General features: G+C 35.4%; 1 protein-coding gene across 2 annotated transcripts in view; it reads right to left on the bottom strand.

Moving 5' to 3' along the window:
- PRDM5 (PR/SET domain 5) overlaps positions 1 to 19,766 on the bottom strand; it is a 79,735-nt gene that overhangs the window by 21,004 nt on the left and 38,965 nt on the right. For both annotated transcript variants that reach the window (XM_054823823.1, XM_054823824.1), the window contains exons 11-13: positions 18,418 to 18,511; positions 13,701 to 13,861; positions 10,307 to 10,400 (exon numbers count right to left, since the gene is read on the bottom strand). In XM_054823823.1, coding sequence (XP_054679798.1) covers positions 10,307 to 10,400; positions 13,701 to 13,861; positions 18,418 to 18,511 — 349 coding nt within the window. The remainder of the gene's footprint in view (positions 1 to 10,306; positions 10,401 to 13,700; positions 13,862 to 18,417; positions 18,512 to 19,766) is intronic.

Here is a 19,766-nt window from a genome sequence, read left to right as displayed (position 1 = left end):
TGACAAAAGCTCCCAGGAAGGTGACATTACCCATCAATGCTTTCACATTTGTCTCAATCAAGCAAAGACCACCAAAATTCAATTATAAGCATTGGAATATTAAACCAAGCTTCAGATCAACTCACGCACAATAAATACTTGGAGATTTCCAGATGTAAAACTTCTCTGATCAGAAAAGGGATGGATCTGTTATGAGGAGATTAAAAGTAAGAATGACTAAGACAAGCAAATGAAGTGGTGTTGCAAGTCACGTATCTCTCTGTCTCTTGTCCTCACAAAAAGGAGTTACAAAGCATCAAAATGAAAGCAAGCTATTTCCCCTATAACAAATGACAATTTCTTCTTGGATTTACTGCTAGAAGCATGCTTATGAGATAGAGTGTCACTGTGTGATAACATTGTACTAAGATGTAACTTTACCTTAGGAGTCTTTGATGCTGATTAACAATTATGCGATTTGCACTCTGCATTCTTATATAAATGTATTTTTATATATAAATATATATAAAATATAGAAATATCTTTATGTTTGGAGGCAATGATAAATCCTTACCAAGGGTATCATACTGAAGTGAATCAGTACACTGTTTTTTTACTAAAATCTTTTCATTACAGTCAATACAGAGTAACTTTTCAAAGGTATTATTTCACAAAGTCAGAGTGGTTGGTTGTTGGTTGGGGATTTTTTGTTTTATATAAAAAATTATGGATAATGTGGGGGGAAAAAAATCTTTTAACTTCCAAATACACTACCAAGTCTTAATGCTAACACTTCATATTTGGAAAATATCTGAAAGAATTTGTTTGCAACTCTGCCATTAAACCACAACTGAGACTATGATCTGCACTTTTCACTAAAACATTTCATCAGGCTTTCTACTTTAGGACAGTATCGAAATCCAGTAGGCACATTAAATACATCATACTTTGACAGCCTGTCCAGTCAACATGCCCAGAAGTAACGTTGTGAATGCAACAATAAGTAAGAACGATTGCTATCACTAAAACAGCAAAACATTCAAGACAGACAGACATAATAAATGCTATGTTTACCCTCAAGTTACAGCTGACTGTCATGTCCCTGCTGTCCAAGAACAAACTGCTCAACACATTAATGGCACTTCTGTACAAATAACCCCAAATAAATAATCCTTGGATAAATTGCAGTGGATTTAATATAATTCAAAGTCTAGACATGCTACTTCCAGATTTTGTATGAACAAAACCAAAGCTTTTAACATAATAAAAATAAATTTAACCCTAATACAAGGATTACAAAAAACAATTCCCTGATTGAAAACCATATGGGATTTGGATCTGAAAACATGTCACGATAGAATTGATATCTTTTTTTTTCCTCAAATATGTACATCTCTAGCTTGAGATCACAATACCTACTGGACCTTAATGCAGCATGAAAAGTTAAACACCAGATCCTTCCATTGCAGTACAACTCAGAATGGACAATTTCCTATGAGACATTAGCAATCAAAGATGCTGTAAGGCAGTATTTGCGGTAAGTTTAGCACCCAGATTTCCCAAACTCAGATACCCCTGGGAGCAAAACAATTAAGAAACAAAAGCAAATACACATTAGTTCTTCAAGATTTTAGTGGCTACAACTAGACATTTAATAAAGACCTTGAGACACAATAATTCAAAATTAGTCGTATGTGTTGCTATTTTCACACTGTATTTTGCACACCCTGTAGTTAGTTTAACCACAAAAAAACCTAATTATAAAATCAGGCAGAAACCTGATATAAACACCAATGTTAGCGATTTCTTTGAAACAATGACCTCAAGTAAGATCAACCAAGTATGTACTTTACAGGTAAAAAATATATTCCCATCAAACGAGACAAATGAAACATGCAACAGAGAAATAGTCCTAATTTGAAGGGACTGTAACAAAACTGTCTGAAGAGACCAGCAAACCAAGAAAGAAACAGAGGCACAGAGAAGATGGTCCACAACATGCTAAAGTATGCATTTGATGAACTACTACATTCAGTTTTGGAAGCAGCCTCAGAGAGTTCTTTCAAACCATATATGGGCATTACTTCTATTTAATTCTGTTACATTTGGAGTCATATTTACTGTCCTCATTCCCACGTGGCTTGCTTGGTCACTTCCATACAGTTCTCAGGTATGTATGTTAGCCTTCACATACGAATTTCATGTCTTTCTGTCTTCATTGAAACTAAATTGCTGTATTAAGGAATGAAGAATTTGAATTTTGCAGCAAAATTATGGGGTTTTTTTATACTTTCTAATATGTCTATGCTTGGTCAGTCAGGGTATTCAGCTCCACTAGTAAAGGTCAACACTCACAAATATCAGAAAAAGACTTATGACAGAGTGCACTGAACATTGGATCATGTGCAGGGTATGTAACTTAAAAGGAATTGTTTTGTTTAAAAAATTAACAACTAATCATGGGAACGTAGTCCCACAGACCATTTACCAACTTCTAAATGTAGCTCCTTGTCAGATGTTGAACTACTTATAATAAGGATTAGAAAATTACATCTTAAAAAGAAATTATAGTATATTATTTCAAAATGCCAATTTTCAGAACAGTTATCATAAAGTACAACCCTTTTTAAAGGCCTGACTTAAGACTGGGGTAAGGGAGAGGGGAAGAAGGGAGACTGCACCACTGCCCAACCGTGGTGGAAAGAAGGCAGTTCACCTGGGGAGAAATTTGGAGGCAAGGGGGCCATCTGGATCACACATGCAACACTCCACACCAGATGATAACAGGGCAGCCCAGAATGGGAATTGCAAGAAGGTTTTTTTCAGACAGAGATAATCTGGGGTGATGACAGCATGCAACAGCAAGTAAGGATGGGCAAAAGGTTAACGGATATAACAAAATTATAATCTGTGACGTGCTTTAGAACATTATCTGCTCATATAGAGCACTTGACAGCTTTACACATTTATCCTCAGCTGCTGTTGCTCTGTATATGGTGTTCCCATTGAATTAAAAAGGAAGTTTGTGTCCTTAACCGTACAGAATTCAGTTAATGCACTATACAAATATGTACACACACACCCAAAGAAACCTGTACAGAATTCAGTTAATGCACTATACAAATATGTACACGCACACAAAGAAACCTAAGATACACAGAACTGAATTTATCCCACATGAGAAGAACTTCATTAGGAATTAAAATTAAGTTAAATAGCAATTCAAGGAACCAAGTGATTTCAACAGAATTTAAATTAGAAAATGCCAGAAAACCAATTATTGAATGAAGACTGAATATTCCCACTTTAAGAACACATTCATTAATTTCACCACCTTGATTCTATACAGCATGTCAAATGGCCCTTGAGAAGACAAACACTTCTTCAAAATAATAAATTTCCTCTTGTATAGAGGTGGCAGTTTCCTAGATACTGAGTAGCATTTTCAAAAGCATTTAATACGCTAGGTCTCTTAAGCATATTTATAATTATTATCAAGGATTCTACAAAGGGAAAGTAACAGAGTAATCAAGAAGCTTGGCCAAATCCAGCAGCTAGCTGCTCTCTTTATGACACCTGGACTAGTCTTAATCTGGACCAGACAATGAAAACAGTGATCTGGCCTATGCAAAATTCTGGCCTGCCTGATTTTCAACCATTAAACACTCAAAATTTAGCACTTTAGAAGGTACAGAAGTACCCACACGGAGTAGTTTTCTCATGCCAAGAACCAAACCACTTTGTGATTTGAAAGATAAAATACTTGTGGACATCAGCTGAGACAAGACTTAGAAACACCAAATATACATGTAATTCTACACTCATACTCAGCCAGATAAAGAAATGGATAACTCTTCCTCTTTGGCTGCTCTGAGAACAGTCCTGTTTCTGGAGAGAAATGGAAAAACAGTATGCAGGCATGGGTCAATTAGAGATATTTCTTATGCATTCTTCATTTTAACCAACATTCAAACTTGGCAGACTCTGAAGACAAGAGAGTAAATATTTCTGCTTTTCTTTTTCTTTACCAATGATTAACAACACTAAGTCTGTGTATTTGTGAACGTTTTCAAGCAAGCTCCAATACTTGGGTATTTTCCAGGCATAAGGGAGAACTAGAACTGCTTTTATGGAAGTCAACCAAGTGCATTTCCCATTCACTAAAAATGGTCACAAATTTAAGAAGAAAAAAAACAAGCCTCAAATGTTATTCTTTTCAAAATAAGGGAAAACCAGATTGCTTTAACCATTTTTTTTTCTATTAATACTCTTTCTTGTAAGTACTTATTGATGCCTTATTCTTTAGGGCAGGGAAATGTTATTTTCACAGCTGAGAAGGTTTGTTTTCTGCAAAATTTTGGGGTTTTTCAGAGAATTCAGATTTCCTGTAGTTAAGACCAATAGTCAAAATGTTTGTCCAATCTGGTTCATAAAAATTACCATTATGTAATCGAGGTTTTAGCCAATGGTAGCTAAATGAATTACAAAGACTAGTAAAGGACCCTACAAAATAAGAAGGCTATCTGAATCTGTACAGTAAAGCACAAAATAACTACAATTACTTACTTACAGACTTTCTTCAGTTCTACAGTGGTATTAAGATTTTAGTCACAAAACCCCCCAACACACTTTAAAGACTAAACCAGTTTCATTCCGTGCATCTATCAGTGGAATTAAGCAATTTGGTTTACTTATGAATGGAGCATTAACATCTATGACTTCAGTGAACCCAATGGTCAACCAAATCTTTTAAAGTATACGCATTAATCAATCAGTAATTCATTTGATCTAAAGATGTCACTAGCATTCAAATAATCTATCCCTTATACAAGCATTTCTTCATTCATGGAAGCAGACAACAAGAAGCTGACAGCTGCATGAAACTTTACAGGTACTTATAAAGATTTAACTGTTGTCTGGAGATAAATAGGACAATGATGTATAAACTGAAAGGTTTAGAAATGCAGAATCCTTACCTTTGAGGCCTTCTGCAAGCTCCTTTTTAAATTTGGTAGATAAAAGAGAGATCATTTATAAGTTATTGAATAGAAACAACCTATCGTAGACATTTGCAAGCTGTTCACTGACTATATACAGATACATTTTTTCACATACTTCATCGTGATATGAGAGGAAGTTCCTTGAAGCTTCCCTTTTATCTTTTTTTTTTTTTAAATGTAAGAAAATATAAATTACTTATAAGATAAATTGCCTGAAGATTTCCTAGAATGGGGATCCTGGATGTATGTTATTTCTTATGTACATGAACCAACAGTTGTCTGTTTATTAAAACTTTGGAGACATGTTCTACACAGATAAATATATATAATAAACAAGAGTTATACTATACTTCAAGTCTTTCATTGACAGATTAACTACTGTTAATAACCAAAGATTTTAATCATAACTCCACAACTAATATTTTGCTTGGTTACTCAGGAATTTTTATAGGTAAGTGCAAAATTTGGACCTAGATTTTTATACAGTTGGACCTTAAATATGAATTTAAATATGCTCAAATGCCTAATTAATCAAATTGTAGAAGTGTGACTACAACAGCAAAGTTAGGACCGTATCATCAGGCTCTCAAAGCAGAGAATGAGAGTCATCTCAAGAAGGCAATCAGAACCTAATGTTATAGGGGACGAGTATGACAAACTGTTTTCACAAGCTTATAAACCAGTCTTTAATTACGGAAATTGAAAAGGTAAGCTTAACTGTGTTGACACAAAGGATATGGAAGGCCATGGTCTGAATGCTTTTTGCTGTTTTAATGTAAACTCTTGGTATTATCTTCTATTCATGTATATGGAAGCAAATTTACAAAGAACCTTCACCACTTGTGCTTACAAAATAAAGACACTTTTTCCACATACCAGTGAACATAACATGTAAGAATGCCACATTAAGCCATGGCTTTTAAATGGTATAGAATAAAAACATTACTCTTTTCAAAAATCGTTTAGGACAGATGTAAAGTCATAGATACCTGGCTGACTTTTTATCAGGACTTTGATTAAATGTGATGGAAAAAGCAAAATAAGATTATGTTTTAACTTATATTTGCATGTACAAGGATTTTCTGGAAGACATGCATGGTCATCATCACGCATGGTCCCTCATCATTCCCTATGTAACAGCGTAAGATAATAGCATAGGAAGGACAGAATTACAGTTAAAATACTCGATTCTCTTAAAATAAATTAACCTGCAAATATAAACTACCTCACAACAACTTTCATTGTTCCACAACTTGATATGCTACATCCCAAAAAAGGAATGGGATGGAAGGGATTAGGATACAAGTAATTAGGAAAGCAACAGTATAAATATCAGACAGATAAAAATGCATGTGTGTATATACACATATTACATAGGCACACACAAATACATACACACGAGACAGCAATTAACATACTTAAATACCTATGTACAACACAACTGCAAAGCTGCACAAACTGCAGCCAGCAACTGTTAACACTGAAAGTTGCTTGAAACTTTGGGGAAGTAATTAACCTCCTGGCCCTCAGTTTTCAAGCTCAAGGAGCAGACCATAGAATTTCTTTTACAATTTATGAACAACCGAAGGAATTTATATCACAGTCAGAGGATTCTTTTGCCGAATTAACCCCAGCTCCCTCTGACCCTAAGAAGTCATAAAGCAACAGGATACAGCAGAGGGAGAATGTGCTATAGTGTTTCAGCTGACCTATAGAGCGCTGTCTCTGTCATGCCAAGGCTGGAAACCCAAATGATGAATTACAGAGCAATACGCTAGGTTCAGATGCAAACATCAACCCCTTCCCTCTATACATGCACATGCAGACATGTTCACTCACCCCAAACCAGCTCAGTTTCTGCAAAAGGCCAAGTACTGTTAGGGCTCATTTACAGAGTCTTACTCTAAGATAAAAGAGGGAAGAAAACTGCTTATTGACGAAGCATGCATACATCTGTGAGTAACAATGTTTAAGAACAGATGCTGCATATTAAATAAAAGCCCAAAACCCATGGAGCTTCCCTTTTGTATATGGATTATTAAGCATATCAAAAATACAACTCCAAAGTACAACCAGGAGGGTACCCAAGAACCTCGGCTTTCATAAAGGACAGCTTTATAAATAAAAAAGGATAAAATTGATACACAACTATCTTTAAAAGAACTCGGCCTGGCTTTATTTTCCAAATACAGAACAAAGCCTCTTATACAAAGTAGCTAATAAAACAAAGTCTAGCTGACCACGTGCACAGAAAATGGGATAACACAAACATCTGCACCAGGACCTCAAACCTAATCAGCTGTAATCACTAAGACATGAAGGTCTTCACAATATTTACACTTATGGTGTACCGCTTAGTTGCACCGAAAGCTTAGCCCCAGCTGAAGGCTTATTCACAAAGATGAATCATCTCTTGGAAAATGGACAGTGGCTGGTTGTTTCTTTTCTAGCTCAGAATGAAAAGTGATACTTTGAAGTCTGACCAAAAAAAAAAAAAAAAAAAAAAAAAAAGAGAAAAAAAGAAGGGCACAGTTTTGAATTGATTAATTTAAAACTACAGAATTTAATAGATACCAAGAGCATGAAGTATTCAACACTGCAACATTTAGAAACCAAACGTCCATCACTGAATAAGATAAGGTTGTGGTTCCACTGTTTGATGAACTGAAAATTTCTTACTGCTCAGAAATTCTCTGAAAAGTTTTCAAGGATTTTCACAATGCAGTGAACTTTATTATGAAAAGCCATCAAGTGAGTACTGAACCTTTTTCGGTACTGTTTGCAGATGGCACTGATTCCCTTCACTAACTACCCTTACTTTCTATGGAAATGATGCAAGCTATTTCTCAGAAAGCTATGCTTCCTCAGGCCCACTCAAAGTTGGACAATTTTCTCACAGTGAAGGATGTGGATCACAAAATCCTCCACCAAAAATGTAAATGACATCACAATAGAAGCTAGACTGGAAGAAAAAAGGATCAGAGTTCATTTTTCACGGGTCATTATGAATTAACTTAGCATGGCATTTTTCCTGAATTAGTAACTCTCTTTAAAATGAGTGCTTCTAGCTTTTTAGGTAAAGAAAGAGACCTTGAAAGTTTCCTTCCTTCTGCAGTGTTATTCTTTCATAAATTGTTTTCACACTGAGTGTTTCTGTAATTCCAACCTGTATCATCTCCTGGCAAGGCAGTTTCTCCCACCATATTTAATTTACTAGTGTACTGGAAATCCTCAGTGCCCTTCTACTTTAGGTAAGTTCAAAATTTCATAGTTTACTGTTTCTCATATAATAGTGGCTACAAATTTTGCAAGGCTCTACAGTCAAGGTTAGAGGTCTCTGGTGTGTGGTTTCATGAAACTCACCTTAGCCTAACTTCTAAATTTAGGAAAGTCTGCTTGAGGGATCTGAAACATTAAATGTAACTGGTAGCAGCACATGTGTGAAAAGCATTTTCACTCGGACAGCTATAAAGCATTTTCCCAAGAGCAATCTGCACTATCAACTTGAAAAAACTAGGGCCTTTCTTCTCTGTGCAAAATGATGCATAACATTGATAGTACACAGAAAACATGCCTAAAGTTTAATGGAAGGGCCTGTGAAATAAGAAAAACCAAAAGCACCACACTAGTAAATGCAATAAAGTGGACTTGCCTGAAAAAAGAACTGGAATGTGAATCCAGAGATTTTAATGAAGAACTAGAGTAACATTTTGATATTCCTTGAAGCATTGGGAAGAAAAAGAAAAAAAATCATGAAAGCCTAGTATACCAAAATATCAGAAAATTAAAGGGTAATGTAGTTCCTCAAGGGATGGCAAGGTTAAGAAATATCCATAATTAAAACAGCAAAATAACTTCATGAAAAAAGTTAACACAGATTAGAGATGGTCATATTCCTAGAAGTCTGGACTGGTGTGCTGAGTGACTAACTAACAATACCACCGAATTGCTGCCCTTTACTCCTGTCAACCTGATTCATTAAAGTACAGCCCAGGTGGATAAGTGGTTTGTCCTTCCAAAAAGCAGAGTCCCCAGGGGTTCTCCAAATCCTCCTACCACATGCTGAGTGTTGGGGGTTTTTTCTTACTCTTCTCTGCATCTTCAGGAAGTCAAAAAAAGAATAGAAACCTACAGCTTACAGAAGACTGAAGAGAAAGACAGAACAGGTGAGATTGTGCAGGAAGGCCTTTGAAAGGAGTTGATAAGATGCAGTTTTGGAAGAAAGAACAAGAATAAAGAGGAGGAATGGACAGAACTGCTGCACTGTAATTCTGGGTCTTGCCAGCTTTGATCTTCAGTGGCTTTTGCATCTATAATTATACAGTATACGTGAACCACCTGAGCAGAATGCATATACACGGGCTTCTAATGTGTATGTTCTTACACAGCTGCTATGAGGGATAAGCGTTCCAAACATGTAATTCAGTAAAGAATAAGAACTAAAAGCCAATTTTAGCTTTTTATGCTGACTGCAGAACCAGGATAAAAATTTGCTAGTGTCTATAGCAGTCAAATCCAAAAATCACAAAAGCTAGTAAAACCTGTAATCTTAACAGGTGGTCTTGATAGACTGAAGTGATTAAGACTGTTCCAAACATAGTAGAAAGCCAAATGATTAGAAACACGAATTCTGGCATCTCCCTGCAAACCAAATTCGCTTATGCAAAGTGAATGGAATGTCGTAGGAAGGCTATTTGTTAACTGATGCTTTGACTGCCAAAGGCAAATCTATACCCTTACATGTTGGAAACAAACTATTACAAAGAAACCCCTTTCAGTTGCCTGCCACTTATTTGAATGAAAGTGTAAGCTCACAAAATGAAACCTATCAACATGACTAAATTATTTTCAGTGTGTTTACAGAAGCACATACATATATAACATGATAGGGAAACACAATCTGGGTGGCAATATAAAATAAGTTACATACCTCAGAGCCAGGAATATTAGGTGATCAGCAGAATGAGTCAGATGTTGCAACAAAATAAATTTTGTGTTGAAGCATACTCAAGGTAGAACATTCTCATTTGGGTAACATGCAGGTTGTGATAAGGTCAGAAAATATTCATATGGAATCAGAGTTTCAAAACACCTTAGCAGCCACAGAGATGAATGAACTCATATATACATATAACTATTCATATATACACACACACACACTCATACATAATTACAGCTGAGAATAGAATCCGGTTTTACACATTAATGTCTGAAAAAGATGCTGTGTTAGGCCTACCTGTAAATTTGCATTTCTGTTTGTAGACATACTTAGAAACCTCGTTATATATTTAGAAAGCCTTCTCTGTTCATTACAATAAACACTGTACCTGTATGGCTTCGAATATGAACTCTCAGGGTTCCATTGCTTGCAAACTTCTGTCCACAATATGGGCAAATCTTCTCTTTTTCTCCTGTGTGAGTCTGCATGGGGTGGGGAAAGACAAGAATGAAAGCTTCAGCATAGCTTTAAAAGAAGTGAAATATGGAATATTTTAACTGTCTTGACATTGACCACTAATGTCTCCACTATATATTTTATACCATCACATCAGACAGAGATTCTAAGGAATTAGCTATAGGTGTTCTTTCAATTTTTTTCTAAAATTTCTAAACAAATCTCATTATTAATGGCAAAACAAACTGGCTTTTCAGTTCCTAAATTTACTATTTCCTAAGTAGCTACTATTAAAAATCCTCAATTCCCTTTGTGTATTTTCATGATTGCAAGAACAAGACACCTATTTTTCAGTTTGATATCTGTGATGGTGGTTTCTAAACCAGCAAACAATAATTTGCTTATGTAATAAAATTAATCTTCATAAATGGGTTTATTTTTAAAAGCTTGTAATTTCACAGAATTTTATTACATTATGAAATGTAGTGAAAACAGTTTACCTAACCTAGTATAACCTTTTCTTTTGCAAACTTGAACTGGAGCTTTAAAAGGTCTCTGTGGAGATTTGTGCATGTGATTTCTGACTGCCTCATATGAAGGGAACACAGCCATCAGTTCAGCTGAAGTATGGCAGACAACAATCCTTCAAAGTGCAAGTTCTCAGTGATTTCAGTCAACACAAATTGCATACTGGATTCTATTGAGTTTGTAATAAATGCTGGAATCAGACTGCATTTAGAGAAGTCTGATCACAAAAAGTATATTGTAATTGTCACTACACTAAATCACACACTGAGCTTGTCTTTTCAAATCAAGCTTTTAAGGCTAGAGTGCCTTGTTGATATAAGAATTATTTCAAAATAGAAAAAAAAAAAATCACAAACTCTCCCATCCGATCTGTGTGGTCAACAGCAAGATTAACTTGTAGTTACATATACGGGTTCTCGTCATTTTTTACACTGTACTTTCAATGCCCAATTCTGAACTGAAGTTTTATCAGCCTATTGAATAACTTTTCTTTACAACTGTGACTGCTCTTTTAGTGGAGAATTTTGGATTACTTCATTTAAGTGTTAACTTCATTTAAATGGATAGGAAAGATAATACATTATATATACAGCTGACAATTTGTGTTCCAAGCTTTGCACGACTCTCTTCAGATAGGGAAATTAATTCTTATTTTTATGTAAGACATTGAAGTGATATAAGGTTTTCATGATGTAACGAACAATTTTATCTCACATAGTACATATTATGCTGCAGCTGAGGGAAGAATAAAGGAGATAATTTCAATACTGGACGGACTTGCATAGTTTTCATTCCCTAACATTAGGGATATGAACATTAAATCCCTCTTGATTAGGATAAAATTCTTTAGAAATCACTTATATCTCTAACAGAAACATTGCGGGATACCAGACAGACAGCTCTTAATTCATTCCAAACAACAACAGAAAAAAAGGATTTCCGGGAGCAATACAACTACATGCAGTACAACTACAAGGCTCACTACAGCGAGTCCTAGTCTGACAGCAGCACAAACCAATAGCAACTGCAATTAAGAAGGAACATCAAAGAAAGAATAGCAATATGATAAACAATAGGTGTTTTCCATTAAAACACAAATACATATGTGTATATGACCAATTTTAACATGAAATAGTAAGTCATACTGAATTTTTTAGAAAGGAATCTGAGGAATAGAAGTTTAAAAATTTATGCAGAGCTCATCCATGATTCCAGGTAATATTTTTGATTTTTGGATCTCATGATCCATCTTGGCAAGATCCTTCACAAAAAGTTAATCTGAGCTCAATGTATCAGTATTACAGGCTAGGTGTGTTACTCAAGTGATTAAAACAAGTAGATAAGGATGAAAAGGGTTGTGTGTCTAAAAAGCAGTCTGTTTTTCCCAAACCATTCAGTTTGGCTAATGAAAGATATCATGCCTTCCTAAAGTCTTGCTCCCCAAGAACATAACCAGAAACCAATTGCAAGTTTATTTTGTATACCCCTTATTTTTGAGTTCCTTAGATCAATATACTCAGGCTTGAAAAACAAATGTGCTTTAATACTCCTCATTCTAAAAGTAATAGAAGAGGAGTATCCTATAATATAAAGTACTCTATTACAGCAAAACTCAACTGATTTCACTGGCTGAACGACAATTGATGAAACAGGTTATTTGAATCTCAATCATCTTATAGCACATGTACTGAAATCTACAAACAAGGCAACCCCATGTTATTCTAATTCTTCTCAAGTACAGGTGACAATCTTCCACTGAGTGTATCTGAGAGAAATACGTCTTGGTTATACAGTTATGTCACTCAATCACAAGAAACTTTATTTTCTAGCAACTGTAATTACTAAGTAACTTAATGCATATTAAATACGAGACAAGCAGCATTTAGAATAGACCGTAGACAAAGACAGACAGCAAATGCATTAACATGCATTTAATGGAAGATCAAGACCTTTAAAAGACAACAAAAGAAACCAAAGAAACTTTGTTCCTACTTGGTTCCATTATTGTTTGCAATCTGAAAACATATTAAAAATCAAACACATACTAAGGAGGCAGTGCTGTCCATTACATCAGAGAATTCAATACTCTGCTGTCTGCCAATAACTTAATTGAGACTCCAAAGACATGTGCTAGCTCCCACACCTGTAAGATACAGTAGGGTCAGAGAGACATTGAAAGACTCCTTTACATTTTTTTCCTCAATTTTAAATACAGATTTGTGTTGTAAAAAAAAAAAAAAAACAGTAGCCACCATAATCATGTGCTGAAAATATTGTACCAAATAACTCAGTTGCACTCAGTTTTGTTATTACAATTTTACATGCATATATGAAGTACATACTATATGGCAGATAATATATGCATGATGTTTTTCAACAAACTCTCACCATCTGTATTTGGTGGCAGCTCTCAGCTGATTTGTTCTTGATTCAATTATTTTCTTCACATTTCTTCCCTGTAACATAAATCTTACCTCAGGCCAAACTAGTGAGCAACCTTTCTTCTGAAGTTTACCTCAAGTCCATTGCAGAGATCAGTGGAAAGGAGTGTGGTAAGAGCAATGCAGCAAGTCCCATCCTGCTACACACCTGCACTGGAGTACCTACACTCAACGTATAACTATGCACCTGCTGCAGATTCTGCATGCCACCAATAACCCCGCTATTGCAATACGCATTTTAGAACAAGAAGCCCTGTCTCAGCTTTCTACTGAAAAGCCAGAATTGGATAAGCATTTTATGTTTAGTCACAACCTTAAGGGCACAGAAGGAATAAATGTGATAGACCTGATACTCACTTTTTTATGACTCTTCAGGACTGAGGGTGTCACAAAAGCTTTGTCACAGAGATCACACTTGTATTTCTTATGTCCATCATGTACAACTTGAATATGAACATTTAACGTGTCCTTTCTTTTGAAAGTAGCATCACAATGATCACACTTGAAGGTCCTCTCACCTTATACAGAGAAAAACAAGGTGTAAAGATATCAGATTTTTGTGGAAATACACTAATGCTTATTGTTTCAGAAAAATTAATAAAAGCAACAAAGATAAATTAAGAGCTGGGTCCTGAGAACAGAAAGAAATATCACACCAGGTAAAAATGTCATTGGGAAATTAAGAAAACAGTCATCACAACAACAGAGCCAAAAACATGAAATTATAACCAAAGGTGAAACAGCAACCAGTTGAAATGGCTTCCAGTGAAATGGAGCACAGGTTTTATCAGCACCTCGATTAATGGACTCTCTTCATAGTAACAAGCGAAAAGATGAAATAGGCTTCATCTTCTGAAACTTACATTTACATGTAAGAGACATCTTCAATTTAAAAGAAGTGTCAAAACAAGAAATACTTGCTTTGAGTAACCTATCTCATTCACATCAATAGAGGCCAACTCATATGACAATTATAGCAGTATTACTATTCAAACTGTGGTGATGTGGTTGAAGGTTATGGCAGAGGCCACATTAATATGGCTAAACAGTTTTAAAATTCAGTGAATTACCTAAGATGGGGAAAAGACATTGTATTCTGAAAATCTGCATACATTTTATGAGAGAATAAAAAAAAAAAGGGACGTGATTCTTCAGAAAAATCATTACAATGAACCTTCTCTACACTATTGTGAGTGCAGAAGAGAATATTCTCTTCTATTTGTTAACTTCTTGACTAAAATTACAAGTTAAATGTCTGCAACATGGCACTCATTGAGAAATCCACAGTTTATACTGGAAATCAGGTGCCCATATCCCAAAGAAAGATCACCATAATCTAAGGACGATCCTCCACTTCTTTTCAGGACAGAGGTCTGATCTGCAGCCTCCTGATCCATATCAATAAGGTACAGACTTGTATAAGCACAAGTTACTTTTTCCCGTAGCAATTATGCACACGTAGAGGTACACTTATTGCCTTGCTATAGCTCATTAAAGGATAAAATCATCCCCGCCTTGGTCCCAGTGCAAAGGTCAACGTGAATGGAAATTCATTTCAGTATGCTGCTTATTAAAGTCCATTTGATGCTACATATTGAGGCACAAACTTTTTTATTATATACGTAATACATGTAAGTGAAATTTATCAATACGGTGCTGCCTCAAGTACCCACAGACATTCCAAAGCCTAGATAAACCTGTTTCTCTCCTGCATAAACCAACCATAACTAACCTCCCCAAAACCTCTTATTCTCTGTTGGTTTGGAAGCAAAAGCGCTTTTGTCTTGAATGACACAAGAAGAATATGCTAAAAGGTATTAGGGTGTGAGTTGTCTTATCCTAAAATACTTTCAGGGTAGCTATTCGGAAAAATTTTCAAGGTCAACAGGGACACAATTTAATAGGCTGTTATGTGGGGTTAAACACTGATACCACTTCTAACCATTCAATAATCACTTCAGTCCTTATCTCAGGAACATGAGACTACACTGCTAACAAAGTGAAGTCATTACTGTTTTTACTAAAATAATGTGCAATTTTCTATTGCTTCGACAATGGAAAAATATTCAAGTAATTTCTTTTAAAAGTTACTTCTTATAAGAACTTCTAGGCTTCACAGCTTTATTTTTTTTTAGGTCATCATTTGTTTCTTTCTGTCTCTTAATAACTTAGCTCTGAATCTGAAAATAAATTGAAAACAAAATGAAGCAATACCAGACACAATTTGAAACTGCCATGTCTTCTGAAGAAATATTTGTATGCTTTCCATAAATTTACATGATATCATTATGGTTTAAGATAAGATTCAACATTTGCTGAGTGTCAGGAGGATTTGTCCTTTTTATCCTACAGTTTTGTTTGCAATCATTCCTATCATTTTTAGTACTATTATGACTTAAGATAAATGACTTTCAAGCAACAATAAAAAATAAGGTAGTAAAAGATCACCCAGTTTTCAGATTGGAAAACCTCCAAAGTCAGGGAATTTCAGAACTAACATACTGTTCAACCACATCTCCTCTGTGTGTACACATTATAATAGTCTTCAACTATATACAGTTTCAATGCCAAGAATGTATTTAGCCAAGTCCTGGTTACAATTTAGCAAATTTTTTTTTTCAACAGGCAAAGTAATGGGAAGCTTAGAATTAGGTATTTTTTCAAATGTTATCCTGGATGAAGTGCCCACTTCTGCCAACCCCGGTAGAAGGAATATTTCTCTTACTAACAAACATTCTGAATGTAGATTATTACTCTGGAAAGCAAATATATCAAAAGGATGATGTCCTTCCCAACAAATGCAATCCCATTTAATGCATGTCTCCACAATCTAGACAACTGAATGATGCAAGCAAAAATGCTTAGGGTTATTCATTCTAGTTAGCCAGGTCTCTTATGGCCTCAGAAGCCAGTGTTAGCCAAGTATGAGCTACCACACGCTTATGTATCATACATCCTCCCTAAACACTACAGCTGAGAATAAAGGGTTAGCTCCAGCATTGCCAATGACATAATGAGAACAGAGATACTAAAAGTATTACAGCAGCATGCCTAAGAAAAAGCTTGTCTGACTCTCAGAAGCCAAGTTATGTTTACACAGCTAGAACCTGGGAGGAAAAAAAAAATAGTTTGTTTTTTTTTTCTTTGTTAGACATATTTGATCTTGAATTTTGAAAGTTATATTCATGATGCCTTTTCCAATTTCAAGACAGGAGGTTTCAAGCTTCACAAACAATTTTTTCTTTCCTACAGCACAGAACATTAAAGCCAGCTAACTACATCTAAAGATTCTGTTTTGAATTTCTCCTTTCTTTATAGCAATAGGTATATTTCAGTGCTATGAGAGGGACTATGATCTAGCTGTAGCAGGACAATGCCTGTAATTCTGAGTTATTTCAAATATGAGAAACTCATTACCATGGCAGCACAAGCTGTCAGCCTCAGAGTTCGGTCATGAAGGGAAGAGTTCTACATTTCTTCACTAGGAACACAAGCTCTTCTCAGACAACAGAGCCCCTTGTTTTAATCACAGCCTTGAACTGAAAACTGTTTATTCTTCAGTTCATCCTAGTAATGACTTTCACTTTTCACTTTGCTATTGGTCTGTCAACACTTCTTTTATAGGACTACAGACAAGAGAGATGCAGTATGACCATAAAAGCTTTACTTATATTCTGCTGTATTAAGGTGTCCTTGTTAAGTTAGGCAGTTGTTGGTGTCTTTCTCCAAGGTAAGAAAAAAAAAAAAAAGGTTTAAAAATCTTCCCTGTGATTAATAAAAATACCAAATATTGATTTAAAAAAATACCAATTATTGATTTAAGGCTTTGACTCGTTTTGGAGATAGTTTTAGCTAAGATGGCAGAAGTTACCACCTTCAAACACCTACTCCGTCCCTCAGCAAAACATGTCGTCTTTTGCACCAAGGAAGACTAACTAGACAATGTCTGTGTTACTGCAGTTAACAGTGATATATTTAATGTTTGCTTAAATAGCGGTGGTTCAGGAACAGCTAAACCTGCCACAAATCACAAGCCTAACTCAAAGACCTCAAATTTCCTGAGCTCACATCCTCTTGAAAAAAAAAAAAAAAAAAAAAAATCAAAGAATATGTTTTTAGAGACCTTTACCAAGGCCTACAATTCTGTCTACTGTGAATTACTGCTTTTGGATATCCTGCAAATCCTTGGTTCATTAGCATACACAGCTTTTTAACTTTTCCCCAGCATCATTTTCAACATTTAACATTGGAAAAAAAATTTACAAAATTCAATGCCTTGTGAAATTGCAGAAGCTTTTGAAAGATAATTGTAAAAGATCAAACTAAACACACCAGTCTACTAATTCATCTAACAGGAACAGCATTATGCTGGATTAAAAAAAAGTTTGTGGGGTTTTTTAATTATACCAACGTAAATATTCTCCAAATCAAAGCACTGTCTTCTAAGCTACAAGGATTTCAGACCATGATATTTGCTAAAATCTAAATTGCTGACATTCACATGGTTGAATGGCAGTCTAGGGCTCCGTAAATATTAAAGATGGAGAAAATTCACCAAAAATAAATCTTTACACAGTCAGTTAAAAAACAGTACCGAATGCCAAGAACAAGTTATTCATAAGGGAAAATGGCCACAGCATTCCTCTGGGCTGTTAATTCTATGCCAGAGGCAGCAAACATTAGCCTGGACTGACACAGGAGAAAGAATCTCCATTTCAAGCTCTAAACCAGATTACCTACAAAAGCTGAGTAAGCCACCAACTTATCTCTGCTTCCATTTCTCCTTTCTTAAAATGGAGGTAACACTATCACACTTAATGCAGAAATCTCCTGTCATTAGGCCTCAAATCATTGCTCGATTTTTTACAGCACGTTTGGATTTGCATTTAAGTGCATTTAAAGACAAGGTTGGAATATGGCTCTGAATTTTCTAACTCCCTGGGGGTTAGAGTTGAATCTTAATACCAATTTAACATAGCAAGTTGCATACTGGAGCAAGGTGCCATATGTCTGTTTTTCTCAGTCAAATGTGAGAACTGAGGAAGTTCTTTCTCCTCTCTGACTTAGCACTTACTGTTGTGGATTAACAGATGCCTTTGTAGAGAGAATGGGGTTCGGAACAAAGCTTTGCATTCCTCACACTGGAATGGTCTCTCTTCAGAATGGGTCTGCAGATGAAAGACAACATGTCAGAGGAAAGGCTCAGGAAAATCAATTAGCTGTCATTAAAGTAATTATAGTCAATTTTCTAGACTGGATTCAGGAGGGGATATCATAGCAATTTGAAACATCAGGGGATGAAGAATTAAAACAATCATTCTGCCATTATCCAGAATCCTGAAAATCAGCATAGCAGCCACCTAATAAATGTACCTTCCCAGTCATCACAAGTGTTACATGAGGTGTGCATGTAAACAGAAACACAAATATAGAATAGCCAGAACAAAAACCTACAAGCTCAGTTGCATTGCTTCATCAGTACTAACACTGGCCTTAAGTACTTACTAATATGAATAAATGCTTCAGAATTAAACACATGTATGCAAACCCCTTTTTTTCTCAGTTAAGTTTTAACTTCAAACTGATCTGATTATCTCAAGATAGAATCTAAAATTTGGCAAAGAAAATTTCCCAAATCATGAGCCTAGTCTTACATATCCTTGTTTCAGCTCTTGTATTAAAAGAAAAACAAAATATAGTAGCATCGGAACTGAGATTCTTGTTTGCTGTAGAAAAATTCATCGTAGCTGAGAAACAGCCTCAAAGTCATAAATAAAATAATAGGTTAAGCTTGGATGAATCTCTCAAACTGCAGAGTTGCTGAAGCAGGTTTCTTTTCTGGAGCTTAGGAACCACCAGCTTCATTCTACTTCTGTAAGTTTCAAAGCCCTGTTTCCTAGTGTTATTAAGTGCTGTCCCACTGTAGACAGTAAATTAATCCATACAATTTACTACCTACCCTATTTCCTACTATTTTTGCAGAGGAAAGCAAGTTTTTGAAGCATCAGTGTCTAAACATTGTATTAGCTCACAAGGACCTTAAGCAGAAGCTCCAGTGCCAAGAGGAAGAGGGGATGGACAGTGTTTTATGATATGCACAATATTAGGTAAATGAGTTAATTTTATAGACTAAGGGTAAATATTAGCACAGTACATATCTATATAATCTATTTCTGCTATCATAATACCATACGACATTTATAGCTATCCCTTCAACTACAGAGAAAAAAGAGGCTGTGGAGTCAGCATAATTATTTAGATGTAGACTGAGGGCCTTGAATATAGATTCATTTTAACACAAATGTCCTCTTACATACACAACAGTACCAAAACATCAGGGTACTTGCAATGGTATACAGAAGCTTTGGACTCAAAGTCAATTCCTTGACCTCAGCCTATGTCACTTAAAGCAAAAAGACAACT

The sequence above is a fragment of the Grus americana genome, chromosome 4, assembly GCF_028858705.1.
Source record: "Grus americana isolate bGruAme1 chromosome 4, bGruAme1.mat, whole genome shotgun sequence".
Taxonomy (NCBI): domain Eukaryota; kingdom Metazoa; phylum Chordata; class Aves; order Gruiformes; family Gruidae; genus Grus; species Grus americana.
This window is presented reverse-complemented; position numbering and strand designations above follow the sequence as displayed.